We start from the raw sequence: 14,910 nt of genomic DNA, 5'->3' as shown, positions 1-14,910 counted from the left end.
GTGTCTGTTCCAGAGAATGGCACCACTGTCCTTCCAGGGTCCACACTAGACAAGTCCACTGGACTTGCCGATACATATAAATATATATATACGTATATATATGTATATACGTATATATGTATTTGAGAGAGAGAGAGTGTGAGCAGGGGAAGAGCAGCGAGAATAGGGGACAGAGGATCCCAAGCAAGCTCCGTGCTGACAGCTTAAAGCCCAACGCGGGGCCTCGAACTCACGAACTGGGAGATCACGACATTGAGCCGAAGTCAGGCGCTCAACTGACTGAGCCACCCAGGTGCCCCTGGACTTGCTGATATTTTCGATCACCACACAGGTCACTCAGAATGTGCTGCAGGTGTGCTGTATAACAAACATTATAGATAAAAATCTCAACGGCCTAGAGTTCTTTCCTCACTCAGGGTACACGTCCAATGCCAGGCAGCAGGAAGCCCCTATCATCAGTGGCTCAGGGAGGGGCTTCCCGTAAACACTCGTTTCTGGCTCACTGTGTATGGCTGCGGCAGGAAGGGAACATCAGGGATTGCGCACTGGCTCTCCAAGCCTCTGTCTGGAAGTGGGGCTGACAGCTCTGCTCACATTTTACTGGCCGGAGCAGGTCACATGACCATGCCTAACCTCAGAGGGGGCAGAGAACACGTGTCACCGGAAGGATAGATGTAACGTGTTTATGAACATTTGCCTTCCTGGTGGCAATTGATTTCAGTCAAAGAATGGAGCAAACTCCTCTTGTCTCATAACTATTTTCTAATGAGTGATGAATCCTACATGATAAAGTCTGTATTTGCATCACTAACAAAATGTTTCTTAGAGTATGGTGACTTTTTTTTTTAATTGGTTTTGAGTGAGGATTGTTGCTTTAAAATTAACCAAACTGTTTTTGTGCATTTAAAAATAGCATCCTTGGGGCGCCTGGCTGGCTCAGTCGGTGGAGCGTGTGACTTGATCTCGGGGTTGTGAGGTCAAGCCCCACAATGGGTATAGAGATTACTTTAAAAAAAATTTTAAAATGAAAAAATAGCATCCTTATTTGCAACTGAGCTGCTTTCCAGGCAGGCGGAAAATTCAGTCTGCTAAACTACAATGCACTAGATAAACCAATTATGGCATAGTTATTGGAAAATAACTGATTTTTTTCTCATCCTCTTTTTAAAATATAATTTATTGACAAATTGGTTTCCACACAATACCCAGTGCTCATCCCAACAGGTGCCGTCCTCAGTGCCCATCACCCACTTTCCCCTCTCCACCACCCTCCCTCAACCCTCAGTTTGTTCTCATCCTTTAAATAGCAAGCTAAGTGCATTTCAAAATCTACTTGTCTTTATGCCAACAAGACCATGGACAATCCCGTTAACGCAGGTGCCTGCTTGTGGATTCCGAGCCTAAAGGAAGCCTCCCCTCCAGCAATTCCCTGTTGTCCGCAGCTTTCTCCTGCTTCTTCCCTTCTCGCTCCTAACCGAATAGCCCTGTCAGCCCCTATTTGTGATCCCCACATCCCTCCCTTCGAGCAACACTTGTCTATAGCCCCACACAGCAAAATCCCTCCCCACGGCTCCCTGTTGTCACTGCCTCACACTGTCCTTTTCCTCCAGCCAACACTACTGAGACATCTTTAACCAAGGTCACTGACTTGGTGAAACACAACAGGAAATCCTCAGCCCTTGTCTTACTGAGTCACGAGCATTTGATACAATTGATAGCTCTCTCCCTGAAATAGTTTATCTAGTGTCCATGACCCAACATTCTTCTGCTTTTCTTCCAACCCCATCTATGGCTCCTTGTTCTTCGCTTGGCTCTCTCTCTCTCTCTCTTTTTTTTTAACTTTTTTTTCTTTAAGTTTGTTTATTTTCGAGAGAGAGACACACAGAATCCCAAGCAGGCTTTGCACTGTCAGCGCAGAGCCTGACACGCGGCTCCAACTCACAAACCATGAGATCATGACCTGAGCCGAAATCAAGAGTCAGGAGTCAGACGCTCAACCGACTGAGCCACCCACATGTCCCTTCACTTGGTGTTCTGCTCGGCCTCTGAATCTCCATGTGCCCCCGGTCTTGGCCATTGGCCCTTTTCTTTCTGTCTGCACTCTAATGTCAACACCATTTCCCACATGACTGTAAACACCATAGGGCTCTTGCCTCTCCCAAATCTCCATCCTCGCTTTTCCCTTAAGTTCCAGGCTGGGAGATCCACTTGCCCATCTGACAATCCCACCTGCCTGTGTCATGTACATCTCAGACATAACATGTGGGAAACGAGTCTCCATTCTCCCTTCATCAAAACTTGCCATCCCCAGACTTGTCCATCTAAGTTGATGACCCACGAAACACAGCACTGCTTAAACCAAAGACCCAGGAGTCACCCTGGATCACGCTCTCTTCTCACAACATACATTCAACTCCTTGGCAAGTTTCCGTGCCCTAAACGCACCCCACGTCCAGTGGCTCCTGTCACCATCCCTGCTGGTGCCACCCTAGTCTGAGCCGTCCTCAGCCTCTTCTCGTAATTAACAGCTTCCTGTTACCTGCTTCCTGTGTGGCATTCTGGTTGATACAGATCACTGTTTTGCCTAAAATCCTCCCCTTCCCACTACCATTAGAAGAAAATCCAAGTTGTGTTCCCGAACTATAATCCGGCTCTTCCTAACTTGCTGACCTCCCCTCACACCATTCCTCCTCCCTCTGTCTATTCTCCAGGCAAACTATATTGCCTTTCTGTTCCTTAACAGCACGCGTGCTGTCAGGGCTTCAGCAGGTGCGTTCTGCTCCCTCCCCCTCCCCCATACACAAACTCAGGTTTCAGTTCACCTTCTCAGAGAGGCTTCCCTAGTCACCAGGATAATGTGTCTCTTGCCTCCTTCACCCTCCATCCCTGTCCCAGCCAGGGGACATCCCATTAGCTTGTTTCCTGTTCTACACAGTATTTTCCACTTTCTGACCCCCATGGACTTGCTCCCGTTTTACGCCTTCATAAAATGTAGGCACCCTGAATGGCAGGGACTTGTGCCACCAGGCGTTCTCGGGGACCGGAATCATCCCCGCCTAAAGAATCCACTCAATAAATGTGCTTTCGAAAGCAGTTTGACAACAACACAAGAGGACAGTGAGATCTGCCATCATCTGGGAAAATGAGGTGGATTATCCAATACATGATATAAACAATTGCCACACTTCACTCCCCGCCCCCGTTTCTATACAATTCCTTTCATTCATCCAATAAACACTGAAGATTTTTGATGTGCCAGGCACTGGAGAGGGGCGGAGCTCTGCCCTTGGGCTGAGTTAACACACATTCTAAAAAAACCATCAGACTGGCATTTTTAAAAAGGGTTTCTCTGCACCTTCCTTTTCTGACAGTGTTTTTTACATACACTTGTCCTCCCGCAGTTGCCAAATCAACCTGTCACTTAAAGAAGACCGGGGCAACGTGTGAAGTCCGTCGTCAAAATTCCGTTTCTGAAAAACGGCTTTGATCTTCCGGAGGGCTGCTTTACCGCCCGGGTCCTCCAAGCCTCAAGAGCTGAAGGGCGAGAAAGCAGGAAGGCTGAGCAAAACGCAAATAAGGGAACCCGAGAAGGCGCGAAAAAGGCTCGGACGACGAGAGCCTTCTACCCGCGCCCGGGTGGGGGAGGGGGTGAGGGTGGGGGTGGGGGTAGGGCCCGGGGGTGGGGCCCGCCCCGCCCCGCCCCGCCCCGCCCCCCAGGACTGTCCCCGACCCGGGCCCGCGCCGCCTCGGCCACCTGCGCGCCCGACCGCCTGCCGGAACACCCGCCCCTCACGTGGAGGCCGGCCCACCCCGCCCGGGTCCCGCCCTCTCGTGATTGGCGGCTCCAGCGCCCTATCCCTGCCGCGCTGGCTCCACCCGCCCCGCTGTTCTTTCCCTCCCACCCCACCTCCCCGCCCCGGTGCCGTGAAAGGGGCGGAGCGCTCGACTCTCCCGTCCCGGGCTCCACCCTCTGAGGGCCCCTCCCCCGCTGCCTACGCGCCCGCCTTCCGGATTGGCCGAGCACCGCCCACCACCCGAACACCGGCGTTACGTAAAGGGCGTCGGCGCCTTTTCCCCGCCCACTCGCCTCGGGTTATGTAACCCGGGCGCCCCGGCCGAGGCCCCGCCCCCGGGCCAATGGAGGCCCGCACAGCTGGCCGCGGCGGCCAATCGCGCGGCTGGGGGACGGGGCCTCGTCACGTGGCGCGCAGGGGGCGCGGCGCCGGCGGCCACCCGGCACGCGGCGGGCCTCGGGACGGTTCGCGGCCCGGCCTCGCGCCGGGCGAGCGGTGGCGGCAGCGGCTGCGGCAGCGGGTGAGTGCTCTGCCGGGGCCGGGAGGTCTCCCCCGAGGCCGCCCTGTGCCGTTGGGCCGGCGGCCGGGCGGTGCCGGGCCGGGAACCTGGGGGTCCGCAACTTTGCGCGGGAAGTTTCCCTGCCGGGGTCCGGTTTCTGCGGAACCGTCGGCGCCGAGGGGCCTCCTGCAGTCCGGCTCCCGCAGCAGGCCGCCCGTTTCCCTGGACACTCGTGCCCTGTGTCGCCCCCAGGCTGCCTCCTGGAGCGGGGCCGTCGGAGACTGCATGGAGACCCCGCAGAGAAGACTTCTTCCAGGTGAGCGGGGTCGGTGGCCGCCGGCTCCCGGTGACTTGGAGCTTTCCCTGCGGCGACCGCACGCGCAGAAATGAGGAATCCAGGTCTGCCGCTGCCCGCAGAGTGAGCGGCAGGCAACGGACTGAGGGCCGCCCCGCAAAAGATGGACCCCTGTGAAGATCTGGAAAGGTCCAGCCATAAGTCTCTGGACTCCAGGGAGACCGGGCCTCCGGAACTTGAAGGACCACGGGCCTGCGACCCTGAGGCCCTGGGGAAAGGACACGAGGAGATGTGGAGCCAGAAGTACCACCTGCAGAGCCCACGCGCGGAGAGCAGCAACAGGTGACACACCGTGATTCTTGCGTCGTTGTTCCTCGGGGAAGGAGGGCTGAAACCCTTGTATTCCTTTGTTTGTGAGCCTAGGAGAAGGTTTAGGGGGATACTGGACGACTCCGGATGAAATACGTTGGGAAACTGAAGAATTCCCGAAGAGAACCACACGTACGGAAGGAGTGGTTAAGGATTTACCTGGAGTGGGGGCTCAAGTGGGAATGAGAACAGAGACTGTTTGATGATCACCCCTTGTTTCTTGGGCTGGGATCCCACACCTGTCAAACCAGAAACAGACCCATGAACTAAATGAGTTGATCCGTGGTGAGCACTTAGAAAGTTGCTGGGCACCTCGCATGCTGTGCAGTGGACTAACTTTGGCTGTTCTTGTCATCCAAAGCGTGAGTCGAGTTTTGGTTTTTATTTTTAATTTTTTTTTTAATTTTTTTTTTTAACGTTTATTAATTTTTTGAGATAGAGACAGAGCATGAGTGGGGGAGGGGCAGAGAGAGAGGGAGACACAGAATCCGAAGCAGCCTCCAGGCTCCGAGCTGTCAGCACAGAGCCCGACGCGGGGCTCGAACTCACGGACCGCAAGATCGTGACCTGGCTGAAGTCGGACGCTTAACCGACTGCGCCACCCAGGCGCCCCTCGAGTTTTGTTTTTTAATCTTCCAGTGAACGGCAAGATCGAAACAGAGTTTCCGAAGAGTTTATGATGGTTGTCCAAGAAATGAAAAAATATTTCCCATCAGAGAGACCCAATAAGCCGGGCACTCTAGACGCCTTCAACTCTGCCCTTCGTTGTGTACACAGTGTGCAAGGTAAAACGAGCCGGAGGGAAAGTCCAGTGGTGCAAGTACATCATTTTGCTCGTAAACCTCAGCCGAGCAGGAAGAGTTGTCAGTGTGGTTCTAATCCCTGAAATGTTTTGAGCTTTTTATGGTGCTGGATGGGTGAGGAGGAAGTCTACACTGATTCTAGTAGTGTGGTAGGTGTGCAAATTAGGAACATCAGGAGAAGGAACCTTTTTTGTGTAATGGTTTAGGAACTGCTGTTTAGTGCCCGTGCCATATTTTGTGATTTGCTGCAGGAGAGTACACTTGGGCACATTTTAAAGACTCACTTTAAAAAAGATGTTTTTTAATGTTAATTTATTTTTGAGAGAATGAGAGAGACAGAGCATGAGCAGGGGAGGGGCAGAGAGGGAGACACACAGCATCGGAAGCCGGCTCCAGGCTCCGAGCTGTCAGCACAGAGCCTGATGTGGGGCTCGAACCCTCAAACCGTGAAACCATGACTTGAGCCGAAGTTGGACGCTGAACCGACCGAGCCACCCAGGCACCCCTGAAGACTCACTTTTTAAAGAATCATTGTCTTCTGGGCTGCCTGGGTGGCTCAGTCGGTCCAGCATCTGACTTCGGCTTAGGTCATGCTCTTGCGGTTTGTGGGTTTGAGCCCCGCGTCAGGCTCTGTCTGTGCTGATAGCTCGGAGCCTGGAGCCTGCTTCAGACTCTGTGTCTCCCCCCCTTTCTGCCCCTCCCATGCTCATGCTCTCTCTCTGTCTCTCAATAATAAATAAAAGTTAAAACTACTTTCTGTGAAACATTAAAAAAAAAAAATCATTGTCTTCTAAGGTTATTGGGGAAAAAATACATTTGAGAAAATGCAATTCCCCATTCACTGTCATCCACATACTGTTCCGGTGCCTTGATGATATATCAGGAATCTACCAAATTAAAAATGAATTACAGGGGCGCCTGGGTGGCGCAGTCGGTTAAGCGTCCGACTTCAGCCAGGTCACGATCTCGCGGTCCGTGAGTTCGAGCCCCGCGTCAGGCTCTGGGCTGATGGCTCGGAGCCTGGAGCCTGTTTCTGATTCTGTGTCTCCCTCTCTCTCTGCCCCTCCCCCGTTCATGCTCTGTCTCTCTCTGTCCCAAAAATAAAAAAATAAAAAAAAAAAAAGAATTACAAACACCTTTTCCTTTTTATCTCTGACTTTTCGTTTCCAGGGATTTCATAAAGTACACATTTTCATTAGCATAAATCTCTGCGACTTCGTGTAGGACACACAGTTCTTGAGTACTGAAGTAATGTTTCTGCCATAAACATGTCACGTGTATGTGTTCGAAATTTTTGGTTTTAGTACCTTCAATGGGTCCTGCTCCTCGCAATGTGGAACATAAAAAATCCTGAAACTCCAAGGCTTAGGTTTGTACAACTGTCAGTATTTTAGGTGCAAGATGATGCTGTGGTTTTGAGAAAAACACGCTGAGGTGTCCTCATCCTGAAAAACGAGCCAACTTGAACGGTAGTGAAACTTCCTTCCTGAAGATACTGTTGTCACTGGACTGCCTCTTTATTTCCTTGTGTTTCTTAGCAAACAGTGAGTTTTTCCAGATTCTCCGTCCGGATGGAGCACCTCGAGCAGATGTGACCACATACAGTCTTGAGGAACTGAGCACGGTTGCTTCAGAACACGCTTCCAAAAACACAGTAAGGATTCCCAAGTTTTGCCGTATCAACCAGGGTGATTTTTCCTAACGACTTTATCCAGGTGTAGATTTTTAAACCTAATAACTTGGGAGTTGCAGAAACCACGATTTGAGGCTAGAAGCAAATTACCATGGAGGTGTTGTGTAGTATGATGGCCCTCGCCAGAGCACGGACCTAAAACCAGGAGGCAGCACGCGAGCGGTGGTTCTCTGTGCTTTGGTTCTCAGGTGCCCCAACATCCCGAGCTTCCCTGAGTTTTCTGGAATTAAGAGGAAAAAAATAAACTGCAGAACGGTTGCCCTCATTTTATTCTAAGCCCCGAATTGTTAATTTGTATTTATAACATTCTTATTTCCAATACCTACTACTTTAAGTTGTAACAGCTGGATTTTATAGAACAGGTGAGTTGAGATGCTGTCATTTTTTGGGTAACGTTTTGGAAGAGACGTTTAGTGTATCTGTTTTGAATCTCTTCATGTTGACTAATGCAACCGCACCCTTTACTGACGCGATGGAGATTACTTAATTTTTAATTCAAATCATGTTTAGACTTCAGCGCGATTATAACGTAATGATTTTGTCCTGTCAGAACATGAGCTGTGCTAAAACCACAGTAGCTTTTGTTTCACTGACCGAGGTGTTTATGGTACTGCTGCGGGTGTGGCCGAGATGTGAGACACACTGAAAAGTTTAAGAAAACATTTCCCCTTTAAGATCTCCAAAATAAAGCCAGACAGGAAGGCATGCCGGTGCTGGGATCGCAGACACAAACCGTGGCCCGTTATAAACGTTCCACATGTCCGATGGGACAAATCAGAGAAGTTATTCTTCTGTACTGACGGTGTCTTGAGGGAGGGAATCTCGAGCCTGGTCCTAAAGCCTAGAGTTCTCCGTTGGTGAAGAGAGGACAGTCCCCCTGGTTTGCAAACGAGAAGGAATCAGAAGCAGACGTGCCACATGCATGCTTGATAGATACGGGAGGAGCTGGTGTATCCTTTGGTGTAGAAATCAGACCTTCAGGAGGTAAAATGCAGGTTCTACGGTGATGGTTAAGCTGTATATTGGAGAATTGCACGGCCATCGTGGGACATGTGTGCATGTTTTAAGCTTTTGATCATGTTGGAAGTCTAGAAGTTTACCTTTCGGGGAATATTGCCATAAGGTTCTCAGTGTTGGCATTCATCTCCAATGTTTTTTATAGGATACCTTTGTGGCAGTGTTTTCATTTCTGTCTGGAAGGTTAGTGCACATTTCTGAACAGGCCGCTTCGATCCTGAACTGTAAGAAGGATTTCTTGGAGTCCTCGCACTTTGTTGAACTGCTCGTCCCTCAAGATGTGAGGGTGTTCTGTGCACGCACTGTCCACGCTCAGCTTCCCTTCTGGAACAGCTGGACCCAAAGAGGTAACGGGACCGATGCTCAGATGTTTATCTTGCCTCGTAAAGATCAGTTTCATTCTTTGAGAGATAGGACCAAAATTGACACATTATTTTGAATCTGCAAACTATATGGTTTTTCTTACCTCTTTATGTTAAAAAGTCAGAATGTGGAGTGCCTGGCTGACTCTGTCAGAGGAGCACACAACTCTTAATCTCAGGGTCGTGAGTTCAAGGCCCACGTTAGGCATAGGGATTACTAAAAATAAGTAAAACTTAAAAAAAAATTAAAAAGTAAATAAAAAGTCAATGTGACAAAAACAGCACTTTATTTATTTATTTTTAATTTTTTTAACATTTATTTATTTTTGAGACAGAGAGAGTCAAAGCATGAATGGGGGAGGGTCAGAGAGAGAGGGAGACACAGAATCCGAAACAGGCTCCAGGCTCCGAGCTGTCAGCACAGAGCCCGATGCGGGGCTTGAACTCACGGACTGCGAGATCGTGACCTGAGCCGAAGTCGGACGCGTAACCGACTGAGCCACCCAGGCGCCCCGAAAACGGCACTTTAAATGCTTCTCATGACAAAAAGTTCCAATCGATATGTTGCCATTTAGTCAAGTTGATTAACTACGTAGGTTATCTATCATACACATGGTGTGATAGGCTGCGTAACTCAATAGCAGGTTAATTGTTACGAAGACTCTGTTCCCTCTAAGTTAATAAAATTAAATGTTGTTTTCTCTTAAATTGACTTCATTATTTCCTTGCTTTGTTTGGAGATAAACTTCTCATGGTCGGCTCCCATTCTAGTTTTGCTTCCCCCTAAAAGTTGACAAATCTCGTTGCTTTGTTTTCCTTCTGAAATGCTTATTTTCCTGAACCTGGGATGCCTGTTCAGTTTTCTTTGTGGCATTCAGTCCTGTGTGCTTTTTAAAATAAGTCGTTACTTCTTTTTACAGCCACCCGTTATTACTTATTTCATATCCTTTGTTAGTGTATCTCAAAGAGCGTGGTATATAGATCAACTTTTTCCTCTTGATTCCAAGCCTTTTTCTCTATTTTTTTTTATTTAAATCTGATTTATTATGGTAAAAAAAAAATAGCAAAATTTACCATCTTACCATTTTTGAGTGTACAGTTTCATAGCATTAGGTACGTTGGCATGGTTGTGAAACACACCTCCAGAACATTCTCATCTTGCAAATCTAGGACTCTGTGCCCATTCCGATTTTTTAGTGCATACGTGGTCTAGTGGAGAACAGTCTTGCACTTACAGGCTCCTTTTTCCAGTGACAGACCTTTGCCCCATCTTTTGTGTACAGTTTGTATAAGCTTCAGGACGCACACCTGTCTTCCTCATTTCCTGTCGCTCGAAAATGTGGATTTCATTTCTGTTCCTCTTTCATGAACACGTATTTTCAACCTTTAATTGTCCACCTTTGTTTCTCTGCTTTTATTGGACATTCACCCACTCCGCGAACATGTAGTCAACAAACACTGTGGGTCGGGAGGATGCAGGGTATTGACACACAGCTGTGAACAGAGCAGGTGTAGGGCACTGTGTGCCAGTCCTCCCACTTACCCGATGCCGCTCCTCCAACTGGCCTGTCCAGTCTCTGTTCTTTTCAACCATGTTATCTTTGCATAATACTTGCTGCTGTGATATTTCCCCTCCGTGTGAAAACATAAATATGCCCTGAAATCGCTTTTGGATCTAAAAGTTGGCTTCCTCCATGGAGAGACGGTGCCCATCTCAGTGACTAGCCACATGCTGCTTTGCCTCACACACCCCAGCGATTCCAACCCTTCTTGAGCCATTTCCGGGCTGGGCCTGTGTTGCCGCCTCCTGTCCCCTCCTCTGATCTCCTGGAACGTTAAGGGGACAGAGGAAGCTATCAACTCAGCCATTGTCCGCTTTTGGCCTGGCCTCTGAGCACATACCCACTTTGGTTTGTCGCGCGGCCCTCACGGAAGGCTCTGACCACTGTTCCTTCAGCGCACGCTTCCAAAAGCAAGAATTCACTGTGACAGCCGAGGTGTGGAAGTGATAACGGGCTCACATCTACTACCTGAGATCCTACAGTCGGGCTCTGTGTCCTACGTGACCCCTAGAGAATGCGGTTACGTTCAGGTGCCTGGTGTTCCATATACGTAGTGCAAACAAGTCTGCCCTCCAGTAGGGTTCCAGTATTTCCCGTGTGTAAAGAATTTTAAGCAAAGAATCAGAGGTCTGAGCTTTAAATCGAGTCCTGTCCCTTCGTGAACTGTGGAGGCCGGCCAGCTTCTCCCCGTGAAATGCTAGTTTCCTGGCAGCCTGTTAACTGACACAGGGCTGCCGGGAGACGCGAGCTCGCCCATGGTGGGGAAGGCAGCAGGTATTTGGAATGTTCCGCAGCATGAGGGGATCATCCTCATTGCTACCATCTATGGAAAGGGACTCTTCTTCATGTTTCAGTGGGTTAACTAATTTAATCTCCACAAAAACCTTATGAGGTGTAGACACGGTCATTGTCCTCACTTGACAGGTAAGCTAACTGTGTTAGTTTGGGTCTGCTGGAAAGCAAACATCAGGGCGGGGTCAGCTGTGTAAGAGACTCGCTGGGGGAGGGCATGGGAGGAGGGGAGCGCTGCCCTCAGCCCACAGCGCTCCTCTGACACGCGTGGAAAGAGCGGGAACAAGGACTGGGGAGGAGGAGGCTTGGCCAGGCAGTCAAAGGCAAGTCCAGGCCACAGGCACATGCCGGAGGAGCCGTGCGTCTCCGTGGACTGGTCCTGCCTCGGTCTCACTCTGTGTGCAGGCGCTGGCTGGGAGCGGACATCGGATACGGGGCCCCGGGGACAGCAGCTGTGGCCTGTGGTCAGTTCTGTCCCCTGACGCCGGGAGCTCCTCCCCTTCTTGGCCACTACGGTCATTGAGGCACAGAGCTAAGTGACTCACCTGAGGTCACCCTGCCAGTAAGCGTGGGGCCATGTTTCTCCTTGGCGGTGTGAATCCAGAGTCCGTGCTCTGAACCACTGCCCCTCCTGACTGCCGAGTCCCTGTGGCTGTAACTTTATTTTTTTATTTATTTAAAAAAATTTTTTTTAATGTTTATTTATTTTTGAGACAGGGAGACACAGAGCATGAATGGGGGAGGGGCAGAGAGAGAGGGAGACACAGAATCGGAAGCAGGCTCCAGGCTCTGAGCTGTCAGCACAGAGCCCGACGCAGGGCTCAAACTCACGGACCGTGAGATCGTGACCTGAGCTGAAGTCGGACACTTAACCGACTGAGCCACCCAGGCGCCCCATGTAACTTTAAAACAGGAGATCTGGGGGTGTGCCTAGGTGGCCCAGTCAAGTGTCCCGACTCCTGATTTTGGTCCAGGTCATGGTCGTAAGATTGAGCCCCCACATCAGGCTCCAGGCTGACAGTGTGGAGTCTGCTTGGGATTCTCTCTCTCTCTCTCTCTCTCTCTCTCTCTCTCTCTCTCTCCCCCCTCTCTATCCACCCCCCCCCCGCCCCCCCACCCGCTGCACTCCATCTGTGTCAAATAAATAAAACATTAAAAATAAAATGAGATCTGTAATCACACAAAAATGGGCATTCGAAAGTGGCATTAAGGAATGAGTCCTGTTCATAGAAATCATCTGAAAAAAATCGAGGATACTTTTGAAACATGCTTATCTTGCTGTAATTTCTCCATAAGTTCACCCGAGCCTTTGCTAAGGTAGTTTCTGTGGTAGGACCGTTAACATGTCTCAGAGGAATTAATTCAGTAAACCTACCCGGTCAGCCCCTGCTCTCGTTCTTTCGTGCTGTGAGAACAGGGTTCTGGTTTCAGAATTCCGGGACTGGAACTTTCATAGTTTTCTGAATTCTAATACTTTGATCATCCGTGCCTTTTTATTTTTTTTTAAATTTTTTTTAATGTTTATTTATTTTTGAAAGAGAGACAGAGTGAGAGGCAGAGGGGCAGAGAGAGGAGTCACAGAATCCAAAGCAGGCTCCAGGCTCCGAGCTGTCAGCACAGAGCCCGACACGGGGCTTGAACTCACGGAGTGTAAGATCATGACCTGAGCTGAAGTCGGACGCTTAACCGACTGAGCCACCCACGCGCCCCTCATCTGTGCCTTTTTAAAAGGAGTTTGTGTGTGTGTGTGTATTTTTAATCAAGTACATTTTCATTGATCATTCAAAAGCCCGTTTTCTGACTCTTCTATATTCTTCTGCTCAGAAGTGCAAAGATCTGGACCATTTTCCGTATTTTGGTTTCCTCTCTCTCTCTCTTTTTTCGAGAAGAGAGAAGGAGCACAAGGGGAGAAGAGGGAGAGGGAAAGAGAGAGAATCCTAAGCAGGCTCTACACTCAGCACGGAGCCCAGCGCAGGGCTGGAACCCGTGACCCCGGGATCACAACCTGAACCGAAATCAAGAGTCGAATGCTCAACCGACCGAGCCACCCAGGAGTCCCAGTATTTTGGTTCTTTAGAGCTCTCACTGTGTGTGCTCCTTCAGTGTATCTTTTTAAAACATCTTGGTTTTAAGCATTTCCTCTGTTCCTATGACTAAGGACTTTTCACCCCAGTGAGCGAATGAATGTCCAAAAGATAAATTTAAGGAGCTGTAAGCAGAGGAGACGTAAATAGTCAGCAAACACCGGGGAGAAGGTTCAGCCCCCCGATCGAGGCAAACTTAAACGCTGCTGCACTACCACTTCACAAACCAATAAAATTCATGCAGAAAGCAATAAAATTGTGTACTGTCAGTGGGACAGTACACAGTGAGAGGCAGATGATCGTACCACTTGGCCCAGGGCCCCGACTTCGGGGACTTTATTCCAGGCAAGAAACAAGTGAAAGACATGTATGTGTCATACACCTAAATGCCGGAAGTTGTCGACGTCGACAATCCGTGAGGTGTGTCCAGACTATTCCAGTGAAATAGAGTTTTATCACCAAAGTAAATGTGTCACTGGATTATTGCAGTGATATCGGAGAGATGAGCACGGGCAGTTTCAGCGATAGAGGATGGACCACGGGAAGCAGTAAGGGACAGACCTCAGTCCAGTGCCCTCAGTCTGAGAGCCACTGCTAGAATAGGAAAGCCCCTGGAAGATCCTGGATGTGACTACATCTCAAGAGTAGCTCCTCCTTTGTTGTTTTTTTTTTTTATAATGTTTATTTATTTTTGAGAGAGGGAAAGAGCGTACGTGAACATGGGAGGGGCAGAGGGAGAGGGGGACAGAGGATCCAAAGCAGGCTCTGCACTGAGAGCAGTGAGCCGGATGCGGGGCTCGAACTCACAAACTCTGAAATCACAACCTCAGCCAAAGTCGGACACTCAATCAACTGAGCCACCAGGAGCCCCAAGAGTATCTCCTTTGAAAGAATCATTTATTGTCTGGGGATAGTTCAAGTTTGTCTCACCGAGGAGGGGCTGCTCTGCCCTGTTGCTCTGGGAGGGGGTGAGTAACACTTTGTCTTTATTTCCCGCAGCATCTCAGTACGAATTCGCTCCGGTGAAATCCTTTTTCTGCAGGATCCAGTAAGTCTCGGGGCTTGTGGGGGCCGGGAATGGTGGGTTATGTTCTGATTTTATTTGGTACTTTTTAGATTCTTCCGGATTCATCTAGGACTCCGATCTTGCCATCAGAAGTTTGTATTTTGTTTATTTTTTTAGTGTGAGAGAGAGAGAGAGCAAGTGGGGGAGAGGGAGAGAGAGAGAATCCTAACTCAGCAGGCTCCATGCCGAGCACAGAACTCAACACGGGGCTCGATTTCACAACCCTGAGATCATGACCGGAGCCAAAATCAAGAGTCAGATGCTTAACCAGCTGAGCTATCCAGGCACCCCAAGAAGTTTGTATTTTGATTGGGAAGAGACATACATTCACAAAATGCCTACCTACATAAAAATGCAATCAGGAAAAAGGGCAAAGAGATTCTTGTTAGCCAGTGATGCAGGGAGGGGCATTGTCTCTCTCTCTCTCTCTCTCTCTCTCTCTCTCTCAACCACTGGATGGTAAGTTAACTGTCAAATGCCCATTGTTTTAGGTTCTTTTGTTTTTTGTTTTTGGTTTTGTTTTGTTTTGTTGCTTTCTGTCCTTTGGTCACATTTAAAATTAATTTTTGAAATT

The 14,910-nt window shown here is 49.3% G+C and overlaps 1 protein-coding gene across 1 annotated transcript in view; it reads left to right on the top strand.

Annotated features, from left to right (window-relative positions):
- The first annotated feature begins 4,330 nt into the window (after nucleotides 1-4,330).
- The window catches only part of PER3 (period circadian regulator 3), a 60,987-nt gene continuing 50,407 nt past the window's right edge, over nucleotides 4,331-14,910 (top strand). Inside the window, 5 exon segments of the mRNA XM_058719232.1 lie at nucleotides 4,331-4,930; nucleotides 5,597-5,742; nucleotides 7,299-7,414; nucleotides 8,616-8,817; nucleotides 14,270-14,318. Coding sequence (XP_058575215.1) covers nucleotides 4,752-4,930; nucleotides 5,597-5,742; nucleotides 7,299-7,414; nucleotides 8,616-8,817; nucleotides 14,270-14,318 — 692 coding nt within the window. The 5' untranslated portion in view covers nucleotides 4,331-4,751.

The sequence above is a fragment of the Neofelis nebulosa genome, chromosome 2, assembly GCF_028018385.1.
Source record: "Neofelis nebulosa isolate mNeoNeb1 chromosome 2, mNeoNeb1.pri, whole genome shotgun sequence".
Taxonomy (NCBI): Eukaryota; Metazoa; Chordata; class Mammalia; order Carnivora; family Felidae; genus Neofelis; species Neofelis nebulosa.
Note: the sequence above shows the minus strand (reverse complement) of the source record. Positions and strands in the feature narration are given on the sequence as shown.